This window comes from Oncorhynchus keta, chromosome 4 (genome assembly GCF_023373465.1).
Source record: "Oncorhynchus keta strain PuntledgeMale-10-30-2019 chromosome 4, Oket_V2, whole genome shotgun sequence".
Lineage (NCBI taxonomy): Eukaryota > Metazoa > Chordata > Actinopteri > Salmoniformes > Salmonidae > Oncorhynchus > Oncorhynchus keta.
In genome coordinates, this window is record NC_068424.1 from 66,239,000 (window position 1) to 66,266,868 (window position 27,869).

Here is a 27,869-nt window from a genome sequence, read left to right on the forward strand (position 1 = left end):
ACAGGCCTAGAAAATTTCAATTTGAGAAATTGCTCTTTGATAACAATCTATTTTTGTTTATATATGTTTTAACGATTTTAATTTAAAACAATCACAGTAAGGTACTTAACAATTACATTTTTCCCAGAAGTTATTAGATAATGAGATTAAAACAGCTTCATTGGACCTTCTTAAATTCAGCTACAGTCATAGGGTGGATAGCTGTAGGTTGGTACACTCGTTTGGGTGGGGAGAGATGGTCGAAAGCCATTATAGGAGATAACCATTCAGCACCGTCTACGAGTGCGTCAAGAGGGTATTTCTGTGGAGATGCGCTTGTAAGTACAATATATTTTCAAAATAATACCTGGTGAGTAAATGAGACTTTAGAGAGTGTATGGAGAATATTATTTCATATCCGTTTTGTGGGTTAGGCTACTAGACTTCATGAAAAATGATATCATTTAACGTATGATCTGGAGCGTTTTCCTAAGGTTAATTTGATGATTTACACTCTGCTTATCCATTGAATAAGGTATTGTAACGGTTTCGGCCTGTTATTAACCACCCAGATGAATCAATTATCAAAATACGCCATAGCCTAATTTTGCATGGAATTATAGAAATCAGTAGGCCTACCTCATATTTTTGATACCTACAATTTTCATTATTTGTTGGTCTTGTTACCTAAAAAGTGAATGTAGCCTACATTAGACCTGTTTCCATTGACACAGGTTTATCCGATAAAAGTCTAATTGAAGCGGCAGATGTAGGAGAAACCTTCTAAAGATAGACAACATTTTTATTCGTTCCACAGGGGTGAATATTTGTTTTGTAGAACTTTCTTTATTGTGACAACTGATGGTGGAAACGGTGTTTTTCGAGTAAATGTTGATTGCCGAATCATTTTGAAGGTTAGGGTACGTTATGTCACCGTAACTTTAACGTTCCACTTCACATTTAATTTTAAATGCCTACTGCTTGCGAAATAAACATTCAACTATACAAATAATGTTTATTTGCAGGACAAGGATTGTACAAACCTTCAAAAATGCCTGAAATTCCTTCGCCAATTGTTTCCAATCTACTGGAGTGCACGTTTCACCATGCCATGGACCGTGGCGATACGTTGGCACATTATAATTATTAGAATATGGCAAACATTACTGAATTCTTGCATTATATCTGTTCGGGCTTTTACGGGCTACCGTAGACATGAAACTGCGCAATTGGCCTAAATGGGTAATGGAAACACTTCAATCGCCTCATTATTATTCAACACTATAGTTTTTGCTAATATAAGGGCTCTAAAAGTGTTACATTTGTAATCATTCAATAGTGTTGAAATCCTACCTTGAAATAATGTCGTAGATAATTGTTTCAGAAATATAATACTGTCTATAGAAATATAATACTCTCAGAAGAACTTGTCCGCGGAATACCCGCCGCTTCTTAGCACTGGCTCTGCTTTTATACATTTTTTTTTTATTTTTTTTATTTCACCTTTATTTAACCAGGTAGGCTAGTTGAGAACAAGTTCTCATTTGCAACTGCGACCTGGCCAAGATAAAGCATAGCAGTGTGAACAGACAACACAGAGTTACACATGGAGTAAACAATTAGCAAGTCAATAACACAGTAGAAAAAAATGGGCAGTCTATATACAATGTGTGCAAAAGGCATGAGGAGGTAGGCGAATAATACAATTTTGCAGATTAACACTGGAGTGATAAATGATCAGATGGGCATGTACAGGTAGAGATATTGGTGTGCAAAAGAGCAGAAAAGTAAATAAATAAAAACAGTATAAAAACAGTATGGGAATGAGGTAGGTGAAAAAGGGTGAGCTATTTACCTATAGACTATGTACAGCTGCAGCGATCGGTTAGCTGCTCGGATAGCTGATGTTTGAAGTTGGAGAGGGAGATAAAAGTCTCATATACTCTCACATACATAGTATTTGTGTACATCACATATGTAAATAAAGTTACTCCCCCTTAGTATCTGCTTTTGGTTACAACGATGGCAGAACTCTTTCCATGTTCTAAAAATAATGTATATATTGCATGCTTATGTTTTACGTGTTAGTCATCAGTTATCTTGCCTAGATCCTTCTTCCTGTATCCTGCTGACCATCGCACGTTCAGCTGTCATGAATGCACGTATGGTCTTGGCTAATGTTTTCTTTCAAAAATAGATTATGGTCTGGGTGTCATATGGCCTGGATATCATCTTCTCTTAATGTGCATGTCCTTACTACTTCAGCCTAGCAGCCAAATCTATCTACATGCAATGCTGAGCTTTCCTCAATGGTTCGCTCCAACAATAACTGTATCGCCTGTAATGAAATCAGAGCTGTACAGAGCACATCAGTCAATCAGCCGCTGAAATAGCCGCCTAGCTAACATTTAAACTATTTTCAATCATCATATTTGTCACTTTGGTCCTACATAGGCCTATATGTTCACCTACAATTTAATTGAGGAATTAATCGTCTTTTATTGCACCGATAAAAGATAGCCATTGCGACACAAGATGGTTAAATGGAAATGTACAATTGTCGAGTTTATTTTCTATATGCGACTTTTCTATATGTGAACAAAGAAAATCACTGGACAAGTTCATGGAAACTTAGCTAGTGACTTAACCTTTCCGAGTTTGTAGACTACTCAGTACTCTACTTTTTTTTGTACCAGATTGTCGAGATGTGTTAAATTAAATGTTTTGTATGTTTTGAGTAATTTAAGTACATGATTGTAAAATAACAATTATGGTGGTTTAGTCTTCACAAAAGAAGTGTCATTATCAGAACTATATTAATATTAGGTTAATGTATCTAATGCATCATTATGTTTTCCTTATTATTATTTACTTCAGTAGGCCTATCATAGTGGTTCAGCCCATATGCATAAGAGCCAACAGTAACAGTTTTGAAGGTATTTCGTACACTTTGTATTTTGTTGTCCAATAAGGCCAATAAGAACAAACTCTCAGATAGCCTATAAACGCCTTTTGATTCATTGTTGACTTGATGATACTCTAGTTTGATTTAAGGACTGCTTTGGACTGTCAGAAGTATGAAGCATTGGCTATAGCAAACTTTGTTAAAGCCCCATAGTGGTGCAAGATTGCATTCTTCAGAGGGATTTATTGCTCTGTTTACTGTATTTTACAGGAAAGTTTAGTTATGTTTAGATATAATCCATATAGCCTGTATTCAAACAAATCAAGCATAAAGTGTTTGAACATCATCTTTCATTATGACATGGTGGTTGCCTACTAGAAAGCAAGTTTGAACAAGTATTTTTGAAGTGCAAATGTATTACAGCTATGCTGGAGTGGCAAGGACATATCCCAACATGCACCAGCTGCAGCACAGCCTGCCCAATAGGCTACATTTACAGAGACCTCATTCCTTGCTTCAGGTAGACGTGACTGAGTATTTATTCCTGTCAACAGGGTTGGTGAGTAACTGATTACACACACGTATAATTTGATTGAAAAAATCCTAAAAGTAATCAATTACTTAACCAGCAAAAAGATTGTAATCAGGTGACAGATACTTTTGAAAAAAATAGATGATTTCTTTTTGGATTACTTTAAAGAACCAGTGCAGTCAAACTAGATTTTTCGGTGTTTTATGCTGCCTAGAAGGCCAGCATCCTGGAGTCGCCTCTTCACTGTTAACGTTTCTGGCTATTTTGAGCCTGTAATCACACCCACAAATGCTGATGCTCTAGATACTCAACTAGTCTAAAGAAGGCCAGTTACATTGCTTCTTTAAACAGGACAACAGTTTTCAGCTGTGCTAACATAATTGCAAAATGGTTTTCTAATGATCAATTATCCTCTTAAAATGATGAACTTGGATTAGCTAACACGACGTGCCATTGGAACACAGGAGTGTTTGTTGCTTGTAATGGGCCTCTGTACGCCTATGTAGATATTCCATAAGAAATCAGCAGTTTCCACCTACAATAGTCATTTACAACATTAACAATGTCTACACTGTATTTCTGATCAATGTAATGTTATTTTAAATGGACAAATAAATGTGCTTTTCTTTCAAAATCAAGGACATTTCTAAGTGATCCCAAACTTTTGAAAGGTAGTGTATACAGTTGAAGTCAGAAGTTTACATACACCTAGCCAAATGCATTTAAACTCAGTTTTTCACAATTCCCGACATTTAATCCTCACAAAACTTCCCTGTCTTGGGTCAGTTAGATCACTCCTTTATTTTAAGAATGTGAAATGTCAGAATAATAGCAGAGATAATTATTTATTTCAGCTCTTACTTCTTTCATCACATTCCCAGTGGGTCAGAAGTTTGCATACACTCAATTAGTATTTGGTAGCATTGCATTTAAATGGTTTAACTTGTGTCAAACGTTTCGGGTAGCCTTCCACCAGCTTCCCACAATCAGTTGAGTGAATTTTGTCCCATTCCTCCTGACAGAGCTGGTGTAACTGAGTCAGGTTTGTAGGCCTCCTTGCTCGCACATGCTTTTTCAGTTCTGCCCACACATTTTCTATAGGTTTGAGGTCAGGCCTTTGTGATGGCCAATACCTTGACTTTGTTGTCGTTAAGCCATTTTGCCACAACTTTGGAAGTATGCTTGGGGTCATTGTCCATTTGGAAGACCCATCTGCGACCAAGCTTTAACTTCCTGACTGATGTCTTGAGATGTTGCTTCAATATATACACATACATTTCCTACCTCATGAAGCCATCTATTTTGTGAAGTGCACCAGTACCTCCTGCAGCAAAAGCACCCCCACAACATGATACTGCCATCCCTGTGCTTCACGGTTGGGATGGTGTTCTTTGGCCTGCAAGCCTCCCCCTTTTCCTCCAAACATAATGGTCATAATGGTCATTATGGCCAAACAGTTCTATTTGTGTTTCATCAGACCAGAGGACATTTCTCCAAAAAGTATGATCTTTGTCCCCATGTGCAGCAAACCGTATGGTGGTTTTGGAGCAGTGGCTTCTTCCTTGCTGAACGACCTTTCAGATTATGTAGATATTGGACTCATTTTACTGTGGATACAGATTCATTTTTCACCTGTTTCCTCCAGCATCTTCACAAGGTCCTTTGCTGTTGTTCTGGGATTGAGTTGCACTTTTCGCACCAAATTATGTTAATCTCTAGGAGACAGAACGCGTCTCCTTCCTGAGCGGTATGACGGCTGTGTGGTTCAATGGTGTTTATTCTTGCGTACTATTGTTTGTACAGATGAACGTGGTACCTTCAGGCATTTGGAAATTTCTCCCAAGGATGAACCAGGCTTGTGGAGGTCTACACTTTTTCTTCTGAGATCTTGGCTGATATCTTTTGATTTTCCCATGATGTCAAGCAAAGAGGCACTGAGTTTGAAGGTAGGCCTTGAAATACATCCAATTGACTCAAATGAGGTCAATTAGCCTATCAGACTCTTCTAAAGCCATGACATAATTTTCTGGAATTTTCCAAGCTGTTTAAAAGCACAGTCAACTTAGTGTATGTAAACTTCTGACCCACTGGAATTGTGTGTCGTGGTAATTTCCTATAGTACTAAGTGAAAGGAGAGTTTACAAACCACACACAAGTCAGAGTTATACTTTAAACTTAATCTTTTAATAATATGAGCTTCAGCATAGCCCTTTGACTCTCAGATCAATTCAGTGTCTATAAATGAATTCTGAGAGTGTCAACATAATGGCAACTGAGATCTTTTATAACAAAGATCCACCCCCTAGTTGACATGACAAACCACAGGTAATAGGAAAACTGCACAAAGGCCTTTTACTTGAGAGAGGAGTATCCCATAGCCAGATAGCATTAGCTATAAATTATCGTTCAGTTTGCTCTCTAAGACAAGGTTCTACTTCTCGTTCTTGGTACTTCCTATTACCAAAACATTACCTCATCCAATGGCATATGTCAATTCTAGATACTCCCATCTCAAATACAACCCACCTCTGGACAAGCTCCCTGAGAGGAGTGAGCCTCTAGGTCATATACTATGAAAGACAAGTTTCGACTTGTGAGGGGACATACAATGTTTTCCAGACACTGCCATACTCCTCCCCCCAATGGGAAAATGAGGGAGTGACTGGAGTACAGACATAGTGGAGTCCTTCACATGGTTTCACAGATATATTCATTATGAAGACAATGTTCAAACCTGACTTCTCCCTTTCTGATATTATGCCTATTACCAGACATGTAAAGGACAAGCCTGACCTCTCCCCTCTCTGGGCCCCAAGTGACTTTTCCCTAGAGAAGCATATTATGAAAGTAGATAAAACATATTATTTATCAATGTTACCTAACTAATTCTGATTCAGCTACGATATGTGAAATAATCTGTCTGTAAACAATTGTTGGAAAATTTACTTGTGTCATGCACAAAGTAGATGTCCTAACCGACTTGCCAAAACTATAGTTTGTTAACAAGAAATTTGTGGAGTGGTTGAAAAACGAGTTTTAATGACTCCAACCTAAGTATGTAAACTTCTGACTTCAATTGTACGAAAAAACGAAAAACAGACCATGTACACGGGATAAGACAAACACACATCCGACTGCTACGCCATCTTAGATTGTGTGTTGAAGCAAACTGTATTTCCACAATTTGTGTTTGGAATAATAGCCTACTGTGAAATTGTCAAAATGATGATAATGCCCTTATGTAAACCTTTTCATACAGTCAGCGGAATATCACCGAGTTCCCAGGTCTAGGTGACCAAATCCACGAAATTAACAAACAAATCAACATGCAAAAAAGTATTACGTTAACAACATAAGCATGCATAAAAAGGTATTTAACTGCAACAAAATGACTAATCCAAAACAGATTTGTATTGTTAAACGTGACAATGTACACTGATAGTGTTAGCCAGCTAGCTAGAGTGGGCAAGTTAGCTGGTCCTGCTGATGGACATAGGTGCTGACATATCACCACCCATGCAACGTTTTCGACTGTGATTAGTCTTCTTCGGTGAGGTTTAACGTGGTTGGCATCCAATAAATGTTGCATTACCGCCACCTACAAGACTGGAACACAACTCCCTTATACTTTGCTTGAAAAAAATAAATAAATAAGCAAATACCCTACCATCTAACACTACGCTCACAAATAAAAAACAACCCTACCCTACTCCATTATTGAAATCTATTTAGTCCTATTTCAGGCCAACAACACGGAAAGGATGGGACACCACCACTTAACACACCCTGTAACTCTTCTGATTGAATTTCTCGTACACCCAAATATCTCTCTGCAGCTGCCACCACAACAATTTTCTGCGACTTGTGTTCTATCCCTGCAGTACTATAAATGCTAAAAATCCAATCTTACTGAAACATATATCAGTTGTTGGCCTATCGTTCTGTACTGGTACAGATCCCCTTGGGCACCCCTACAATTGACACATAACACTACTTTCCCCAATGCTACACATTCCTTTGTCTAATGCCCTTCTGCACACTTCTCACACCTAAGAACCTCCCTCCTACACACTGCTGCCACACTGCCCATAAGATTGACACCTGTAATAACTTAATGTATTTGGCACTAAAGCTCGTACAGGATAACTTACATATCCTAACATCACTTTGTCCGGCAAAGACTCAACATCAAAACTAAAAAAGAAGAGACAAGGGTCCACTTTAAAAAAACTTCACTCCTACTGTCACCTGTGATTGGTCAACAACAACAGCATCACTTCAAAAATAGAGCAGAATCCTATTTTCTCCGCCTCAGCTGAGCAGAGCACTGCCGACTGCTCCACCTGGATATAATTTCTATCCAGAATTTTTATTATATAGACAATCTAGACTTTGTCTGTGGTAACTAGTGGAAATGGTTGTGCCTGTTGTTCACACGCGTATCTGTCCTCTCATTGGCTAGAATTGTCCCACCTGATCTTGGCTCCTCCTGACTGCCTTCTATTTTTGAAGAGATTTATTTTCCTTGTTAGAACGGCCACTAGAGTATCATGATATGATTATTTAGTGTCTCATAATTATGACATGCATATCTCTTAATTTTGAGATGTCCCCTAAGGCCCTTTTGCTAGCTCCGGCCCGCCGAGCCACTCACTGGACCCCTATGATCACTCGACTATGCGTGCCTATCCCTATTGTCAATATGCCTTGTCCATTGCTGTTTTGGTTAGTTATTATTGCATTATTTCACTGTAGAGCCCCTAGCCCTGCTCAATACACTTTAGTTCCACCTCCCACACATGCGGTGACCTCACCTGGTTTAAATTATGTTTCTAGAGACTATCTCTCTCATCGTTATTCAATGCATAGGTTTACCTCCACTGTATTCACATCATACCATACCTTTGTCTGTACATTATGCCTTGAATCTATTCTACCATGCCCAGAAACCTGCTCCTTTTACTCTCTGTTCCGAACGTACTAGATGACCAGTTCTTATAGCCTTTAGCCGTACCCTTATCCTACTCCTCCTCTGTTCCTCTGGTGATGTAGAGGTTAATCAAGACCCTGCAGTGCCGAGCTCCACTCCCATTCCCCAGGCGCTCTCATCTGTTGATTTCTGTAACCATAAAAGCCTTGGTTTGATGCATGTTAACATTAGAAGCCTCCTCCCTACATTTGTTTATTCAATGCCTTAGCACACTGCCAATCCGGATGTCCTAGCTGTGTCTGAATCTTGGCTTAGGAAGACCATAAAAACCCCTGAAATTTCCATCCCTTACTATAACATTTTCCGACAAGATAGAACTGCCAAAGGGGGCGGAGTTGCAATCTACTGCAGACGAAGCCTGCAGAGTTCTGTCTTACTATCCAGGTCTGCGCCCAAACAATTTGAGATTCTACTTTTAAAAATTCACCTTTCCAGAAACAAGTCTCTCACTGTTGCTGCTTGCTATAGACCACCTTCTGGCCCCAGCTGTGCCTTGGACACCATATGTGAATTGATTGCCCCCCATCTATCTTCAGAGCTTGTGCTGTTAGGTGACCTAAACTGGGACATGCTTAACACCCCGGCCATCCTACAATCTAAGTGTGATACCCTCAATCTCACACAAATATCAATGAACCTACCAGGTACAACCCCAAATCCATTAACACGGGCAACCTCATGGATATCCTCCTAACCAACCTGCCCTCCAAATACACCTCTGCTGTCTTCAACCAGGATCTCAGCGATCACTGCCTCATTGTCTGTGTCCGTAATGGGCCTGCGGTCAAACGACCACCCCTCATCACTGTCAAAGACTCCCTAAAACACTTCAGCGAGCAGGCCTTTCTAATCGACCTGGAAGGATATGGACCTCATTCCATCAGAGGATGCCTGGTTATTCCTTAAAAGTGCTCTCCTCACCATCTTAAATAAGCATGCCCCATTCAAAAAAAATTGAACCAGGAACAGATATAGCCCTTAGTTTACTCCAGCCCTGACTGCCCTTGACCAGCACAAAAACATCCTGTGGCGTACTGCATTAGCATTGAATAGCCCCCACGATTTGCAACTTTTCAGGGAAGTTAGGAAGCAATATACACAGGCAGTCCGGAAACCAAAGGCTAGCTTTTTCAAACAGAAATTTGCATCCTGTAGCACAAACTCAAAAAGGTTCTGGGACACTGTAAAGTCTATGGAGAATAAGAGCACCCCCTCCCAGCTGCCCACTGCACTGAGGCTAGGAAACACTGTTACCACCGATACATTCACGATAATTGAAAATTTCAATAAGCATTTTTCTACGGCTGGCCATGCTTTCCACCTGGCTACCCCTACCTCGGTCAACAGCCCTGCACCCCCCACAGCAACTTGCCCAAGCCTCATCCATTTCTCCTTCACCCAAATCCAGATAGCTGATGTTCTGAAAGAGCTGCAAAATCTGGACCCCTACAAATCAGCCGGGCTAGACAATCTGGACCCTACAATTATCTGCCTAAATTGTTGCAACCCCTATTACTAGCCTGTTCAACCTCTTTCGTATCGTCTGAGATCCCCAAAGATTGGAAAGCTGCCGCGGTCATCCCCCTCAATCTAGACCCAAACTGCTACAGACCTATATCTATCCTACCCTTCCTTTCTAAGGTCTTCGAAAGCCAAGTTAACAAACAGATCACCGACTATTTTGAATCCAGCCACACCTTCTCCGCAATGCAATCTGTTTTCCGAGCTGGTCATGGGTGCACCTCAGCCACGCTCATGGTCCTAAACGGTATCATAACCACCATCGATAAGAGGCAATATACTGTGCAGCTGTATTCATTGACCTGGCCAAGGCTTTCGACTCTGTCAATCACCACATTCTTATCGGCAGACTCAACAGCCTTGGTTTCTCAAATGACTGCCTCACCTGGTTCACCAGCTACTTCTCAGACAGAGTTCAGTGTGTCAAATCGGAGGGCCTCTTGTCCGGACCTCTGGCAGTCTCTATGGGGGTGCCACAGGGTTCAATCCTCGGGCTGACTCTTTTCTTTGTACACATCAATGATGTCGCTCTTGCTGCTTGTGATTCTCTGATCCACCTCTACGCAGACAACAAGAAGTACAGTTCCCGCTCAGCCCACTCAAAACTGTTCGCTGCTCTGGCCCCCCAATGGTGGAACAAACTCCCTCACGACGCCAGGACAGCGGAGTCAATCACCACCTTCCGGAGACACCTGAAACCCCACCTCTTTAAGGAATACCTAGGATAGGATAAGTAATCCTTCTCACCCCCCCCCCTAAAAGAGTTAGATGCACTATTGTAAAGTGGCTGTTCCACTGGATGTCATAAGGTGAATGCACCAATTTGTAAGTCGCTCTGGATAAGAGCGTCTGCTAAATGACTTAAATGTAATGTAAATGTAACAACACCATTCTGTATACTTCTGGCCATTCTTTGGACACTGTGTTAACTAACCTCCAGACGAGCTTCAATGCCATATGACTCTCCTGTGGCCTCCAACTGCTCTTAAATGCAAGTAAAACTAAAAGCATGCACCTAAACCAATCGCTGCCAAACCTTCCGTCCAGCATCATTACTGGTGGTTCTGACTTAGAATATGTGGACAAATACAAGTACCTAGGTGTCTGGTTAGACTGTAAACTCTCCTTACAGCCTCACATTAAACATCTCCATTCCAAAATGAAATCTAGAATCGGTTTAGGATGTATAAATCAGAAATGTCCCTTTAGAACTCACCACCAAATAGGGTAATGAGAGGAAGTCCAGCAGTGAGAAGAGGGAGAAGGTGGAGGTAGATGAAACTTGGCCAACGTTCTACAAATGTTTTTGTCAATGGAACATTATATCTCAATTTAGTTTTATTTTCTGTTACGAACAGTGTGAACTAAGTTTTGTGGACTTTTTTGTTGTTTAAAAGGAGTACATGGGCGAATGTATTTATTGCACTCGTGCACTTCACAGAGAAGGCGTTCCCTGATGGAAATATGCAAATACATGCTAAAACGTGCCAATAGGATCTCGCTCTCTTGCTTGGCTCTGCCCACCTCCTTGCTTGTTCTGCACACTATGCTTCTTTTCCTCCCATTGGATATGACACTGTTGAGATATCTTGGGTTAGTTGCCAGTATCTTTGCTAATGTTATTGTTACTTGCTAGCAAGCTAGCTAGCAAACTTCAGTTACCACAGTCATGTCAAACATTGCACCTGGAATGAAACACTAGCTGTATTTATGTTTGTTTGAGCTTTGTTCTATTGGTATTTACTTGGATATATCCATAATGATGTTGAGGTCTGACAGCCAGACAGCAAGGCTTATATTAACCGCCTCTGTTACAAAAGAAATAGTAGCCTTCAATATAAAGTTGTTTTTGATCAAATAAAAATCTGTCACTTTTGTGCTTTTACCCATTTTTCATGATATCCAATTGGTAGTTTCAGTCTAGTCCCATCGCTGCATCTCCCGTACGGACTCAGAAGAGGCAAAGGTCGAGAGCCATGCATCCTCCGAAACACGACCCTTTCAAGCAACACTGCTTCTTGACACACTGCTCGCTTAACCCGGAATCCAGCCGCACCAATGTGTCGGAGGAAACAGCATACACCTGGCGACCGAAGTCTTCTTGCAGGCACCCGACCCACCACAAGGAGTCGCTAAGACAAGGAAATACAGCGAGCCAAACCTTCCCCTAACCCGGACGACGCTGGGCCAATTGTATGCCATCTCACGGTCACTGCTGGCTGTGACACAGCCTGGAATCGAACCCGGGTATGTAGTGATGCCTCGAGCACTGCGATGCAGTGACTAAGTACCGCTGCACCACTCGGGAGGCCCACTTTGTCACTTTCACAAGGTTGTAGTAATTAAAGTTTCAGCTATTATGACATTGGCTCAAATCTAGGTTTTGCCTTTATATTTCAAGAAAATGAACAACAATAATATCAGTCAGTTAACATGACTTTTATGAATTATGAAACCTTTCTGCTTTAAGTGATTTTCGGATTATATAAATGCATCAAGATTTACAAAAACTTACGTTAGCTGATGATCTCCTAAATCTGTGTTTACCATCCAAACAATTAATTTCCCAATTGGCTTTGGCCAACGAGCTATGGCGGAGTTAGTGCCTACAAAAAGATGCCATTACTATTGCTCTCTATCAAGCCTCCAGACGGTGCCCATCTGCGTCTCCTCCAGTGCGAGCACGAGCTGCAGTGTATAGCGTCATGCAGGCTAGCAACAACCGTTGAATTAGCAGCTCTCTATTTTGATCAAGAATATTTCGTGGTAGACTTTACCAAACAGAACTGAAAATGTGACCAGACAAGCAGCAAGTTGACAAAACAATGCATGCAGTCAGCTAGATGGCTAACTTTAGCGTCCACCATCCTCACGTGTTTCTCTAGCAGTGAAGTTCTCTCCAGAGTCCGAGTACAAAGCAAAGCATATTGTTGATTTGCCCAATCAATCCTGCTGAGAACTTGATAAATTCAGCTTCCCCTCTGAGAATAAACCAGACCTACATTATAGGTCATTCTATTAATTTACACATTTTCATTAATATTTGTATAATTGTAACTGTTTATTATTACTATTATTATTTATTATTATACTATTATTATTATTATACTATATACTAGTATTATACTATTATTATTATTTATTACTACTATTATTATTATTATTACTGTACTCAAGTTCACTTCGATGTTCTCTTTAATTTACCAACAGATATATGGAGGATGGGAAGACTGCTTCAGCTACTGATATTGGCTTTGATACTATTGATCTGCATTTATGTTTTATTTGTAAGTTCTAAAATTTAAAAAATGTATTTTGTTTTAATCATTTTAAAGCTATGCATTGTTTACGACAGCATTATTGATGCAAGATTATACAGTGCATTCAGATCCTTTCCCTTTTTTCACATTTTATGTTACAGCCTTATTCTAAAATTGATGAAATAAAGAAAATCCTCATCAATCTACACATAATGCCTCATAACATTTTAGAAAATTGATCAAAAAATAAATCACAGAAACACCTTTCCGTCGATCATCCTTGAGATGTTTCTACAACTTGAAGTTGGAGTCCACCTGTGGTAAATTCAATTGATTGGACATGATTTAGAAAGGCACACACCTGTCTTTATAAGGTCCCACAGTTGACAGTCTGTCAGAGCAAAAACTCAGCCATGAGGTCAAAGGAATTGTCCGTAGAGCTCCTAGACAGGATTGTAATTGAGGCAAAGATCTGGGGAAGATTACAAAAAATATCTGCAGCATTGAAGGTCCCCAAGAACACAGTGGCCTCCTTCATTCTTAAATGGAAGAAGTTTGGAACCATCAACACTCTTCCTAGAGCTGTCAGCCCGGCCAAACTGAGCAATCGGGGGAGAAGAGCCTTGGTCAGGGAGGTGACCAAGAACCCGATGGTCACTCTGACAGAGCTCCAGTTCTGCTCCAGTTTTGCAGCACACCACCATGAGGGCCCTTATGATAAATTGGCCAGGTGGAAGCCACTCTTCAATAAAAGGCATGACAGCCCGTTTGGAGTTGACCAAAAGGCACCTAAAGACTCTCAGACCAGGAGAAACAGATTCTCTGGTCTGATGAAACCAAGATTGAAATCTTTGGCCTGAAAGCCAAGCATCACTATTCTGCCCTTGAGTTGCGTTCCCATGCAAAACTAGACAGATAGCTAACAACTAAGTCTTCAATAAAACTCCCAAGGCGTGACTTTTCTTGAATGAATATATTGAAACGTTTATGTTGTGAAACTGCAAAATACAGAAAAGAATATACTTTAGTGTTCAATTCACACCGACATACTGTAGCTGTACATTAAACATTTGAAGTTGCATAAATACAAAGCACGCACTAAGGTACCATGCATCTGGCATGATGCCAAACCATATAGCTAATTGTTAACCATATGGTGATTGCTCCTTTCATTACTCTAATAATGTATAACCATCTATGTAGAATAACAAAGCATATTACACTAAAAACAGTAACAAAACTACAGTATTGTATATTTTACAATTCGTTTGCATGACGCATGAGCAAAGTAATACAGCTAACGACATACACAAAAGGCATTGCAATTTGTGAGTAAATGCAACCAACATTGATATGTAAGAAACTCTATCAATAACAAGATTATCATCATTAGCTAAATGCTTGAATCGAACTTACAAACAAATATTTTTCCAAGGCTGAAGCGTGACAAGAAATAACTACATTGAAAGACCTGCACCGTAGCGTTGTTTGTAGCTGCTTCTATGCGTGCAAAACAAATTCTGAACTTCCGTTTGCGTTGACTTTCTAAGTACCAGAAAGCGCCACTAGGGGGCAAATAACACCATTGAACACAATGAAAATCCAATTTAACCATTGTAATAAAATAATCTGTTATCTTCTAACAGGATGGCAGCACACTCCCCGCCTGGTATAATGAAATTGTGCCACTATGAAATAAAACATATCAAGAAACAAATAATGTCCTATCTATTTTTATCTTTTGTCTCTAGGATGCTTCACAAAGAAGAACAACAATCTCTGAGATTGGTCTCAGAAACACCTTAGCAGCTCCTTGCTTGACAATTTTTAGTTCTACTTTCCTAACCTTTTTGTCAGTACTGGGAAAGGTTTTGACCACAAGCCCGACTGGCCAGTCATTTCTGTGTGCCTGACTGTCTTTCAATAAGACAACATCTCCCACTTTTACATTTGGCTTTTCTGCTGTCCATTTTCTGCGTCTCTGCAGCGTTGTCAGGAACTCCTGTCTCCACCTTTTCCAAAAGGTGTCAGCGAGACACTGGACTTGCTTCCACTGTTTCCATTTCTCTTCTTTTTCTGTTGGAAGAGGGACATCCCACTCACTCTGATCAGAAGAGAGTTCTCTGATTAAGGCTTTACCTTGCATTGTTATTGGAGCCACGAACCCAAGGGGTCATAAAGACTATTCACTGTGGACAGGATGCCTCTCCGAGTAAAAGGCTTCTCATTGTGGGACACCTGGAATGAGAAGCTGTCTGTTTCAGGTTCCAGGAAAGTCCCAGACTCCGTTGAAAGGGGAGAGGATCCACTCCTAGGTCCAGATCTTTTAAGTGTTTCGCACGGTCCTCCATAGGGAAGGCTTCCATAACTGTTTTGCTATTGGATGCAATCTTGTGTAGTTTCATGTTGGACTCCGCCAACATTGCTTGTGTTTTTCTTAGAATATTGATAGCTTCTTCTGTAGTAGCTACTGATGTCAGACCATCATCGACGTAGAAGTTCCTCACTACATATTGCTTGGGTTCTGACCCGTGTTCCTTCTCACCCTGTAGCGCTGCTCGTCTCATGCAGTAGATGGCTACGGCTGGTGAAGGGCTGTTCCCAAATACATGGACTTTCATCCTGTACTCAGTTATGTTTCTATCTGGGTTGTTGTCTTCATACCAGAGAAACCTTAAGTAATCTCTGTGATCCTCACGTACACCAAAACAGTAAAACATGTGTTGCACATCTGCTGTTAGTGCAATGCAATCCTTGCGGAAACGCATTAGGACACCCAAGAGTGTATTGTTTAAGTCTGGACCACTGAGCAGAACATCGTTAAGTGACACGCCTTGACACTTAGCACTGGAGTCAAATACTACTCCTATTTGTTCAGGCTTTTGTGGATGGTAAACACCAAATATGGGCAGATACCAACGTTCTTTGTCTCCCTCTAGTGGCTGTGAAGGTTCGGCTTGGTCGTTATCCAGCATCTTTTGCATGAAGTCAATAAAATGACGCTTCATGTCAGGCTTTTTGTCTAAAGTCCTGCGAAGTGATGTGAGACGGTTCATGGCCTGCTCCCTGTTATTAGGAAGGCGACGTCTAGTGGGGCGAAAGGGTAATGGAGCCACCCAGTTGTTTCCATCATCCTGGAAAACCTGTTTGTCCATAATGTCCAAGAAGGCTTTGTCCTCCACTGATGGTGCTGGTTTATCATCGTCTTGTGTTTTGTCGAACACGGAACATCCCAGGTTGTCTGTGTTCACAGTTGTGATTGGATCTCTCGAGTGCACTGTAGAGGGAGAGATGTGTTTCTGAGCTACGCTGTTGTAGTTCTCTTTTACCTGGATGATGTCAGGGCAAGGGCTCAGATAGGATGTGCGACCATTTTGAAGTATGTTTGTCCTGAACACGTTAACATTGGCTGTTCGGTGAGCCGTTCCCAGACAGACCTCACCCACAATGACCCACCCGAGGTCGAGTCGCTGTGCATAAGGAGTGTTGTGGGGCCCATTGATTTGCTCTCGTACCTTGTGTACCCTTAAGATGTCTCGTCCTAAGAGTAGGAGGATGGGAGCGTCTGGGTCCACAGCTGGAATTCTGTCCATAACTGGTTGCAGATGGGGATGATGATACGCAATGTCGGGGGAGGGAATCTCCATCCTATCACACTCTATCAGAGTAGGGAGAGTGAGCTGCATGTGTCCATCTATAGACTCCACCATGAAGTTGACGGCTCTCCTGCCTGAAGTCTCTGTTACCCCAGAACACGTCTTCATGGTGTATGGAGCAGAGTTGCCATTGATGTTGAAGAGACTGAAAAACTCTGTCTTGGCCAGAGATTGTTACTTTGTTCATCAAGCACTACATACATTTTGACAGCTTTCTCTCTTTTCCCAGCCGGATAAGCTTTGACTAAGCATATTTTCGAACATGATCTTGGATTGACTGCCTCACCACAGATCTCTGTACACTTTGAGGTGACAGATAGAAGAGCATTGTCACCTTGCTCCCCGCCATTATCCGTCTCTGCTGTAGCAGTGTATGTATTTGTAGGGGCTGGGCCTGGATGCAGAGCAGCAAGATGCCTGTCGCTGTCGCACTCAGAGCACTTGATTGAAACCTTACAGTCTTTAGCTCTGTGCTGAGTTGTCCCACAACATCGGAAACAAATGCCATTGTCTTTGAGATATGATTTGCGCTCATCTAGAGTTTTGTATCTAAACCCACTACACTTTTTAAGAGGATGAGGCTTGTTATGTATTGGGCAGTGACGGTCAGGGTTTTCAACCTTTGTCTTACTATGTTTGGTTTGGTGGTCTGAAGCCTCAGATGACACATCTGTCTTGTATACAGTCACAGGTGTCTTGCTGCTGTACCTGGCAGGTTTCTCACTTTTCATGGACACCTGGTTAGTTGAGGTGTAGAGGGTGAAGCTGGGGTCATTTCTAATTTTCGCCTGGTTCCTGATGAATCTTGAGAAGAACGAGAATGGTGGGAATGCTACCCGATAGTCCTCCTTATATTTGGATCCCTGTGCTATCCATTTTTCTTGTAAACTGAATGGAAGTTTCTCTACAATAGGGTTTACCCCCCGAGATGTGTCCAGATAAGCGAGGCCTGGAAGGTACCCTTCTACTTTAGCACACTCCAGTTCGAGAAGAATGTCACCTAGTTCTCTTAGTTTGTGATTGTCTTTGTTAGCCAGTTTTGGAAAATCATCCATTTTCTTCAACAGCGCATTCTCGATCACTTCGGGTGTACCATAGCACTCTTCTAGTCGTTGCCAGACCATGTTAAGCCCTGCTGTTGCGTTGAAAATATGGACAGATCTAATTCTGTTTGCTTGCTCAGACGACTCTGCCCCTAGCCACTTGGTAATTAGATCTAACTCTTCCCTGGCTGATAAATTCAAGTCTCTGGTCGCATTGAGAAAGGATGCTTTCCATGCCCAATAATTTTCAGGGCGATCATCAAACTTCAGGAGTCCCGAACTCACCATCTCACGTCGTAGGAGGTACTTGATGAGGTCTGGTGCCACTTGTGACTCAGGGAAGTTGTGTGTGTGTGACTGGAAGTGGGCTTGCTTTCCATTTCCACCATGCTGCTGTTCATTTCTTTTGAACGGAGAGTCTCTGCTCATGTTCTGTTGTTTGCTACTTACTGGATTATGGCATGTTGCTGGGTCAACACTAAGCTCTTGTTTCTCCACTTCAAATGGAAGTTCAGCAAAGTAGGGCCTAGCATGTTGTTGCACATACTCACATGTACGTTGGACTGGACTTAAGGGCTGTGTCCCTGTGTCTAGTTCTTTGCGAAGCTCTCTGCGTTCTGATTCTACAGCTTCTTCAAAGGCTGCAGCTTCAGCCAACGCAGCAGCAGCTGCTCTCTCAACTTGGAGAACATATAAAGTTGCCTCGAGGTCAGCTTTTTGCTTCTCTATTTCTGCCTTTTGTTTCATCACAGAAGCTTCCTTCTCAGCATAAGAGACTTGTGCGCGTGCTGCCTCCCGCCTTGGCGCGTGCTTTGACGGCTGCAGAACTCGCCGTTGAGGATCTGCTTGACTGTTTTGATGACCTTGATCTTGTAGATTGAGACTTGGTCCCAATGTGCTGAAGAGGCTCTTCCATCTCTCTCTGTTGAACACCTGGCTCTGGTTGTTGCATCGTAGACTGCTGGTCTTCCCTAGGATAAGAGGCTTTGTTGGCTGATGAACGTAGAAACATAACCACCGTGTGCAGTTATTCTTGTGCTTGAGCCCGCTGTGATGATGTTTTTTCACTATTCTGCCCTTGAGTTGCGTTCCCATGCAAAACTAGACAGATAGCTAACAACTAAGTCTTCAATAAAACTCCCAAGGCGTGACTTTTCTTGAATGAATATATTGAAACGTTTGTTGTGAAACTGCAAAATACAGAAAAGAATATACTTTAGTGTTCAATTCACACCGACATACTGTAGCTGTACATTAAACATTTGAAGTTGCATAAATACAAAGCACGCGCTAAGGTACCATGCATCTGGCATGATGCCAAACCATATAGCTAATTGTTAACCATATGGTGATTGCTCCTTTCATTACTCTAATAATGTATAACCATCTATGTAGAATAACAAAGCATATTACACTAAAAACAGTAACAAAACTACAGTATTGTATATTTTACAATTCGTTTGCATGACGTATGAGCAAAGTAATACAGCTAACGACATACACAAAAGGCATTGCAATTTGTGAGTAAATGCAACCAACATTGATATGTAAGAAACTCTATCAATAACAAGATTATCATCATTAGTTAAATGCTTGAATCGAACTTACAAACAAATATTTTTCCAAGGCTGAAGCGTGACAAGAAATAACTACATTGAAAGACCTGCACCGTAGCGTTGTTTGTAGCTGCTTCTATGCGTGCAAAACAAATTCTGAACTTCCGTTTGCGTTGACTTTCTAAGTACCAGAAAGCGCCACTAGGGGGCAAATAACACCATTGAACACAATGAAAATCCAATTTAACCATTGTAATAAAATAATCTGATATCTTCTAACAGGATGGCAGCACAATCACGTCTGGAGGAAACTTGGCACCATCCCTAAGGTGGCAGGTAGCCTAGTGGTTAGAGTGTTGGGCCAGTAACTGAAAGGTTTCTGGATTGAATCCCCGAGCTGACAAGGTAAAAATCTGTCATTCTGCCCCTCAACAAGGCAGTTAACCCATTGTTCCCCGGTAGGCCATCATTGTAAAAAATTATTTGTTCTTAACTGACTTTCCTAGCTAAATAAAGGTTCAATTAAAGCGTGGTGGCAGCATCGTGGTGTGGGGATGTTTTTCAGCTGCAGGGACTGGGAGACTAGTCAGTATTGAGGGAAAGATGAACGGAGCAAAGTAAAGAGATCCTTGATGAAAACCTGCTCCAGAGCACTCAGAAGCTCAGACTGGGGTAGATGTTCACCTTCCAACTGGACAATGACCCTAAGCACACAGCCAAAACAACACAGGAGTGGCTTTGGGACAAGTCTCTGAGTGTCCTTGAGGAGCCAGAGCCCGGACTTGAACCCAATTGAACATCTCTGGAGAGACCTGAAAAGAGCTGTGCAGCAACGCTCCCCATACAACCTGACAGAGCTTGAGAGAATCTGCAGAGAAGAATGGGAGAAACTCCCCAAATACAGGTGTGCCAAGCTTCTAGCGTCATACCCAAGAAGACTTGAGGCTGTAATCCCTGCCAAAGGTGCTCCAACAAAAGTACTGAGTATAAAGTGTCTGAAAACTTATGTAAATGTTATATTTCAGTTTTTAATTTTAATACATTTGCTAAAATCTCCAAACCTGTTTTTGCTTTGTCAATATGGGGTATTGTGTGTGTAGATTGAGGGAATATAACAATTTAATCAATTTTAGAAGGCTCAAAATGTGGAAAAGGTCCAGACGTCTGAATACTTTCCGAATGCACTGTGTTTGGGGTTTTGATGGGGTAAGACAGCTATACTAAGCTCAAGAGGTATTAAGGTACACTTTATATGTGCCTCTAGGCTTTAGTCAAGTATTAGGTCAATAGTTTGTTTGGTGATAAACAGATTGTCTCTTTGTCTCACTTTAGGTATGTCAATTCAACCAGTGCCTGCTGAATGTGTCACCATCCAATCATCTCAAATACAACCACTCTACCTTCACAAGTCATAGTGGAATCACCAACAGGACATTTACACCAACCAATGACTCCTTAATAAGTAAAGAGGAATGGGAATCTCTGCTCAAAGAGCTACAATGGTCATTACCCCCTGTTGTCCCCTTATCCATAGATGAGGTCACAAACCCCACTAAGTGCTCATTCTCTGTTGTCAACCCCAATTCAATCCACACAGTTGGAGGGTTTATAGATGTGATTTTGATAGCTAGAGATACTAAAAACAGGATAAAAACCTATGGAGGGGACTTTTTTCAGGCCAAGTTGTTTAACTCGGAACTTAAGGCCAGTTCTTATGGAGCTGTAACAGACCACTTTAATGGCACCTACACTGCCCGTCTGGTCCTGCTTTGGCCCGGACCTGCCAAGGTGTCCATCCGCTTAGTGCACTCTAGCGAGGCCGTGCAGGTACTGTGTAGGCAAAGGGAACAGGACCCAGATAAGGTCTACTTCCATGGCTACTTTGAGGAGGGTGGCAAGCAGGAAACGGTGATGTGCAATGCCCAGAGAAGTCCTAGGCTGGTGGGGAACGAGTCACAGTGTTGCTGTGAGTACAGAGAGCCAGTCACTGGGGAGACGTGGTTCTGTCGTCGGCCATCTTCCCTGCCTTGCCATGCTTTGACCTACCACAGCATGGGCGGTTACCAGGCAGTACTCTCCAAGGTGGAGACGACCCTTCTAAAGAGGTAGTAGATACAGTGTCTTCAGAAAATATTCATACCCCTTGACTTATTCCATTTTTTTTTGTTACAGACTAAATTCGAAATGGATTTGTTTTCTGACCCGTCTACACACAACACCCTATAATGACAAAGTGAAAACATGAAATGTAATTTATGTAAGATTCACACCCATTCTGGGTAAGCTTTCCACACCTGAATTGTGCAACATTTGCCCATTATTCTTTTCAGAATTCTTCAAGTTCTGTCAAATTGGTTGTTTATCATTGCTAGATAACCCTTTAAAAGTCTTGCCATAGATTTTCAAGCAGATTTAAGTCAAAACTGTAACTCGGCCACTCAGGAACATTCACTGTCTTCTTGGTAAGCAACTCCAGTATATATTTGGCCTTGTTTTTTAGGTTATTGTCCTGCTGAAAGGTGAATTTCCCAGTGTCTGTTGGAAACAGACTGAACCAGGTTTATCTCTAGGATTTTTCTTGTGCTCAGATCCATTCTGTTTGGTTAAGGACTCTCCAGCAGTTATTTTTACGATATATGTTTTTGACATTCCTGAAGAAAATAATGTGCTTTTTACTCCATACATTTTCCCTGACACCCAAAAGTACTCCTTAGCAGGACAGGAAAGTGGTCCAATTCATGCACTTCTCAAGAGAACATCCCTGGTCATCCCTATTGCCTCTGATCTGGTGGACTCACTAAACACAAATGCTTCATTTGTAAATTATATCTGAGTGTTGGAGTGTGCCCCTGGCTATCCGTACATTTTTTTTTAAACAAGAAAACGGTGTCGTCTGGTTTGCTTAATATAAGTTCATTTAAATAATTTATACTTTACCTTTTGATACTTAAATATATTTGAGCAATTACACTTACTTTTGATATTTAAGTATATTTAAAACAAAACCTTTAGACTTATAATCAATTAGTGTTTTACTTGTTGAATTTTACTTTTACTTGAGTCATTTTCTATTAAGGCATCTTTACTTTTACTCAAGTATGACATTTAGGTACTTTTTTCACCACTGCTCCCCAGGGCTTAATGATTACAAGCATACCCATAACATGATGCAGCCACCGCTATGTTTGAAAATATGGAGAGTGGTACTCAGTAATGTTTTGGATTTTACCTATACATAACACTTTGTATTCAGGACAAAAATGTAATTGCTTTGCAGTATTACTTTAGTGCCTTGTTGCAAACAGGATGAATGTTTTTGGAATATTTAATAATGTACAGGCTTCCTTATTTTCACTCTGTCAATTAGGTTGGTATTGTGGAGCAACTACTATGTTGTTGATCCATCCTCAGTTTTGTCCTATCACAGCCATTAAACTCTAACTGTTTTAAAGTCACCATTGGCATGAAGGACAACTGTATCTTTGTAATGACTGGGTGTATTGATACACCATCCAAAGTTTAATTGTTAACTTCACCATGGACCATGCATTTTTTTATTACCCATCTACCATTAGGTGCCCTACTTTAAGAGGCATTGAGGTGTTTTACACCACACGGTACTGTTTTCGGTTTTGGTTATTCACGTTACGTTGGTTTTTGTATGGAATGTTCAGTTTATGTGTTTAAATAAACAACCATGGACACTTACCACGAAGCATATTGGTCCTCAGATCCTTCTCGCCTCTCCTCTTCAGACGAAGAGGAGGAAAACCATTACAACAGTATACAGTACTTTTGTGTATTGCTTTGTGTGTCACTTTCAATTGAGCTGTGAACTACAATACATAGGTATATATTTATTATTAATAATACATAAAACTTCTATAGTTCTTTTAATAAAGAACAAATGTAGATAATTTCAATTCATTCTTTAGTGACATTGAATGTAGCCAGTAGGATACGTCATTGTACACTACCATTCAAACGTTTGGGGTCACTTAGAAATGTCCTTGTTTTCCATGAAAACATGCATGAAATGAGTTGCAAAATTAATAGAAAATATAGTGAAGACATTGACAAGGTTATAAATCATGATTTTTTTTTACAAATTGAAATAATTGTGTCCTTCAAACTGTGCTTATGTCAAAGAATCCTCCATTTGAAGCAATTACAACCTTGCAGACCTTTGGCATTCTAGTTGTCAATTTGTTGAGGTAATCTGAAGAGATTTCACCCAATACTTCCTGAAACACCTCACAAGTTGGATTGGCTTGATGCACACTTCTTACATACCATACGGTCAAGCTGCTCCCACAACAGTGAAATAGGATTGAGATCCGGGGACTGTGCTGGCCACTCCATTATAGACAGAATACCAGTTGACGCCTTCTTCCCTAAATAGTTATTGCGTAGTTTGGAGCTGTGATTTGGGTCATTGTCCTGTTGTAGGAGGAAATTGTCTCCAATTAAGCGCCGTCCACAGGGTATGGCATTGCAAAATGGAGTGATAGCCTTCCTTCAAGATCCCTTTTACCCTGTACAAATCTCCCACTTTACCACCACCAAAGCACCCCCAGACCATCACATTGCCTCCACCATGCTTGACAGATGGCGTCAAGCACTCCTCCAGCATCTTTTCATTTGTTCTGCGTCTCACGGATGTTCTTCTTTGTGATCCGAAAACCTTTGCAAATCTGCCTAGAAGGCCGGCATCCCAGAGTCGCCTCTTCACTGTTGACCGTGAGACGTGTTTTGCGGGTACTATTTAATGAAGCTGCCAGTTGACGACTTGTTAGGCGTCTGTTTCTCTAACTAGACACTCTAATGTGCTTGTCCTCTTGCTCAATTGCGCACCGGGGCCTCCCACTCTTCTTTCTATTCTGGTTAGTGCTGTTCTGTGAAGGAAGTAGTACACAGCGTTGTACGAGATCTTCAGTTTCTTGGCAATTTCTCGCATGGAATAGCCTTAATTTCTCTGAACAAGAATAGACTGACGAGATTCAGAAGAAAGTTATTTGTTTCTGGCCATTTAGAGCCTGTAATCAAACACTCAAATGCTGATGCTCCAGATACTCAACTTCTCTAAAGAATGCCAGTTTTATTACTTATTTAATCAGCACAACAGTTTTCAGCTGTGCTAACATAATTGCAAAAGGTTTTCTAATGATCAATTAGCCTTTTAAAATTATAAACATGGATTAGCTAACACAGCGTGCCATTGGAACACAGGAGTGATGGTTGCTGATAATGGCCCTCTGTACACCTATGTAGATATTCCATAAAACAATCTGCTGTTTCCAGCTACAATAGTCCTTTACAACATTAATCATGTCTACACTGTATTTCTGATCAATTTGATGTTATTTTAATGTACAAACAATGTGCTTTTCTTTCAAAAACAAAGACATTTCTAAGTGACCCCAAACTTTTGAACGGTAGTGTATTACTGTATGTGGACTGATATGAGATGAATGGAATGTAGTTACCAAGGCCCTTTGCTTAAAAACCTCTTAAGGTTCGGTCCCTTTTTCCCCCAATTTTCACCTAAAATGACATACCCAAATCTAACTGCCTTGTAGCTCAGGACCTGCAGCAAGGATATGCATATTATTGTCACCATTTGAAAGGAAACATTTTGAAATTTGTGGAAATGTGAAACGAATGTTAGAGAATATAACACATTAGATTCGATAAAAGATAATACCAAAAGACCATGCGCTTTTTAAAATGTTTTACCATCTTTGAAATGCAAGAGAAGATGGCAGCAGTGTATGTGCAAAGTTTTAGACTGATCCAATGAACCATTGCAATTGTGTTCAAAATGGGGTATCAATACTGCCCAGATGTGCCTAATTGGTTTATTAATAACTTTTTCAGTTTCTCACTGCACTCTCTGCAAACAATAGCATGGTATTCTTTCACTGTAATAGCTACTATAAATTGGACAGTGCAGTTAGTTTAAATTCTTGTTAATCTAACTGCCAATATCAGATACGTCTATGTCCTGAGAAATATTCTTGTTACTTACAATCTCATGCTAATTGCATTAGCCTACGTTATCTCAACCGTCACGAGGGGGACCATCAATCCTGTCGAGGTTAATGATCATTTGTAATGTATTACAGTCTGATTTGCTTGGACGGTTTCCCATTTGATGCCGAAAATGACTCTATGTAGAATTATCTTTTAATCATCTCAGGACTACAATGTGATGGCGTCATTAAATTGCAGGTCCCATTTTGCTCACTGCTGTACAGTCAAATAAGCATGGCATAAAATGAGGCTGGGAATGTGTAGGAAATATCTCAATACTTTTAGGAACAACACAAAATGTAAATATTTGGGAAAATGTATCTTAAGTGAATTAGGTCAGACCAGCCCACATTCAACCGTTAGTGATTGAAACCATTATTTTATATATATATATATTAATTGAACCATTACTGATGATAGAGAGGACTTTAGGTGAGAGTACATTGAACTTAAACATCATAACTATTGAATTGTTCTGTAATTCGGTGTGTAGTATTGATGGCTGTCTCAGATTGAGTATTGCATGTGGAACTCTGGAGGCCCTGGTGTGAAACATGAAACGTTTCTTGCAGCAAAGATGTTGAAACATATGGCACAGCAGCCATGTAGTAAAACACTTTTGGTTACTTGTAAACAACGTTTGAAATTATTGTAAACTTCCTTCTTCTCTGCAGTTCCACGAACATTATTGTACCAGGTGACGATTCAGCTATCGATGTCCAGCAACAGGACACTGAAATCCGTAAGTTGTTCCAAACTACTTCTCCTTTGCTAAACTTATGAACCAACAGCCAAGTCTGACATAGGCCTAGCTAATTGATTGCAACTCACAAGACTTTTGCAGAGACATCTGTTTGTTTCTCACAGCTTTGACTTTCAGAAAAAAAAAATATGAAGACATAACCACAATGGTTGCTTCAAGGTGATGCAAGTCCTTTGCCAGTACAATTTGTTTTGACGACGTTACATTAGTTGTTTAATCTATCTCATTTGAATCATTTATATTCATAGATGATATTAAAAACATTTAAATTAATCACATGATTAGTTGTGGGATTATCACAATGAATGTCAAAATGAGGATATATAAAAACATTTCAAATTAATCACATACTTTAACCTAAAGCATATGATTAATTATTAACCCACTGTTATCTATTAACCCCATGTTGTTCTAACATAGGCCTGAAAGTATTTTCTTCTCTCTCTAGGATCACAAACAAAATGCCGTCCTGGTTTGCACACCTCAGTACCAGCTGGATTCTACCTCCAGGATCACTGGACATCCCTGGTGTGTGACTCAAAATCCTTTCCCTCAGCTAAACTGATATCTGGATGCCTGAAGGACAAACAGATCCTTATGATGGGTGACTCCACTCTCCGTCAGTGGTTCGACTACCTGGAGGAAACTGTGCCAAGTATGATATAATTTGTAATCAGTTTATTATGTTAATGTTTGTAGTCAAGTCCATGTGTTCAAATGGGTTTACATGGGTTAATAAAGCTTTGGCCAGGCAATTATGTAACTGGTATTGTTGAATGCAAAGACACCCATGTAAGTCATGGTATACAGCAAAACGGCAAGAACTTCTTTCTTTAATGCATATCCCAGCACATGGTTTGTCCGAATTTGCATTAAACGTATGATCCTTCTGCAGCATTGAAACGCCTGAACCTTCACACATCAAGCAAATCGGGCCCCTTTGAGGCAGTCGACACCCAGTCCAACACCCGTATTATCTGGCGGGCCCATGGGATACCTATACGGACAAGCAAGACCCCCTGGGCTGACCTTCACTACATCGCCAGGGAGTTGGAGGATATGGCAGGGGGTGCACACTCTGTAGTCGTCTTCACCATCTGGGCTCATTTCACCACGTACCCACTGGCTATGTACGCACACCGTCTGGTCGTCATCCGTAGGGCTGTGGCATCGCTCCTAAGACGATCTCCCACTACTCTGGTAGTGATCAAGTCAGCTAACACGGGCTACAAGGATGTGTATGGCAGCGACTGGCTCTCCTGGCAGCTCGACATGGCACTCAGGGAAATATTCAAGGACTTGCCTCTGGTCCTCATCGACGTTTGGCAGATGACCTCCTGCCACTATTCTCCGGACAACATTCACCCGCCCTCTGTGGTGATCCAAAATGAAGTGGATCTCTTCTTGTCCTTTGTTTGTCCACAGTGAAAAATGTTGTAGTCATGCCTGTAATAACATTGTGCCTTACTGTATACAAAATGCTGTCTCCGAAAGGATTCTACAGTATATTGGAAAAGGGATTGTAATGTTAGGAAGATAATTCCTTTAAAAACTGTTTGCCTTATTCAAAATTAATGTAAAAGCTTTTCTAACTGGCCATATTTTAAAATAAAAACTACTTTAACTATGAA

The 27,869-nt window shown here is 40.8% G+C and overlaps 1 protein-coding gene and 1 long non-coding RNA gene across 6 annotated transcripts; one reads left to right on the forward strand and one right to left on the reverse strand.

The window, feature by feature from the left end:
- On the forward strand, positions 1 to 27,869 carry LOC118380934 (NXPE family member 3-like). Of its 5 annotated transcripts, none has more exons than XM_052513068.1 (7): positions 211 to 317; positions 3,308 to 3,443; positions 13,138 to 13,214; positions 20,775 to 21,547; positions 26,150 to 26,217; positions 26,687 to 26,893; positions 27,134 to 27,869. In XM_052513068.1, exons 3-7 carry the CDS (start codon positions 13,149 to 13,151, stop codon positions 27,664 to 27,666), a joined length of 1,647 nt encoding a protein of 548 aa, XP_052369028.1. In that variant the 5' UTR covers positions 211 to 317; positions 3,308 to 3,443; positions 13,138 to 13,148; the 3' UTR covers positions 27,667 to 27,869. The 5 variants fall into 5 exon arrangements, with proteins under 5 accessions (XP_035623788.2, XP_052369021.1, XP_052369032.1 ...); XM_052513066.1 differs by lacking the exon at positions 3,308 to 3,443 and adding an exon at positions 11,841 to 12,174 and having other exon boundaries at positions 218 to 317; XM_052513061.1 differs by lacking the exon at positions 3,308 to 3,443 and having other exon boundaries at positions 191 to 317.
- LOC127927244 (uncharacterized) lies at positions 14,146 to 15,401 on the reverse strand. Its single transcript, XR_008126668.1, has 2 exons — positions 14,604 to 15,401; positions 14,146 to 14,185 (listed from the first exon to the last, which is right to left on the reverse strand). It is a non-coding gene; the product is annotated as an uncharacterized LOC127927244 (long non-coding RNA).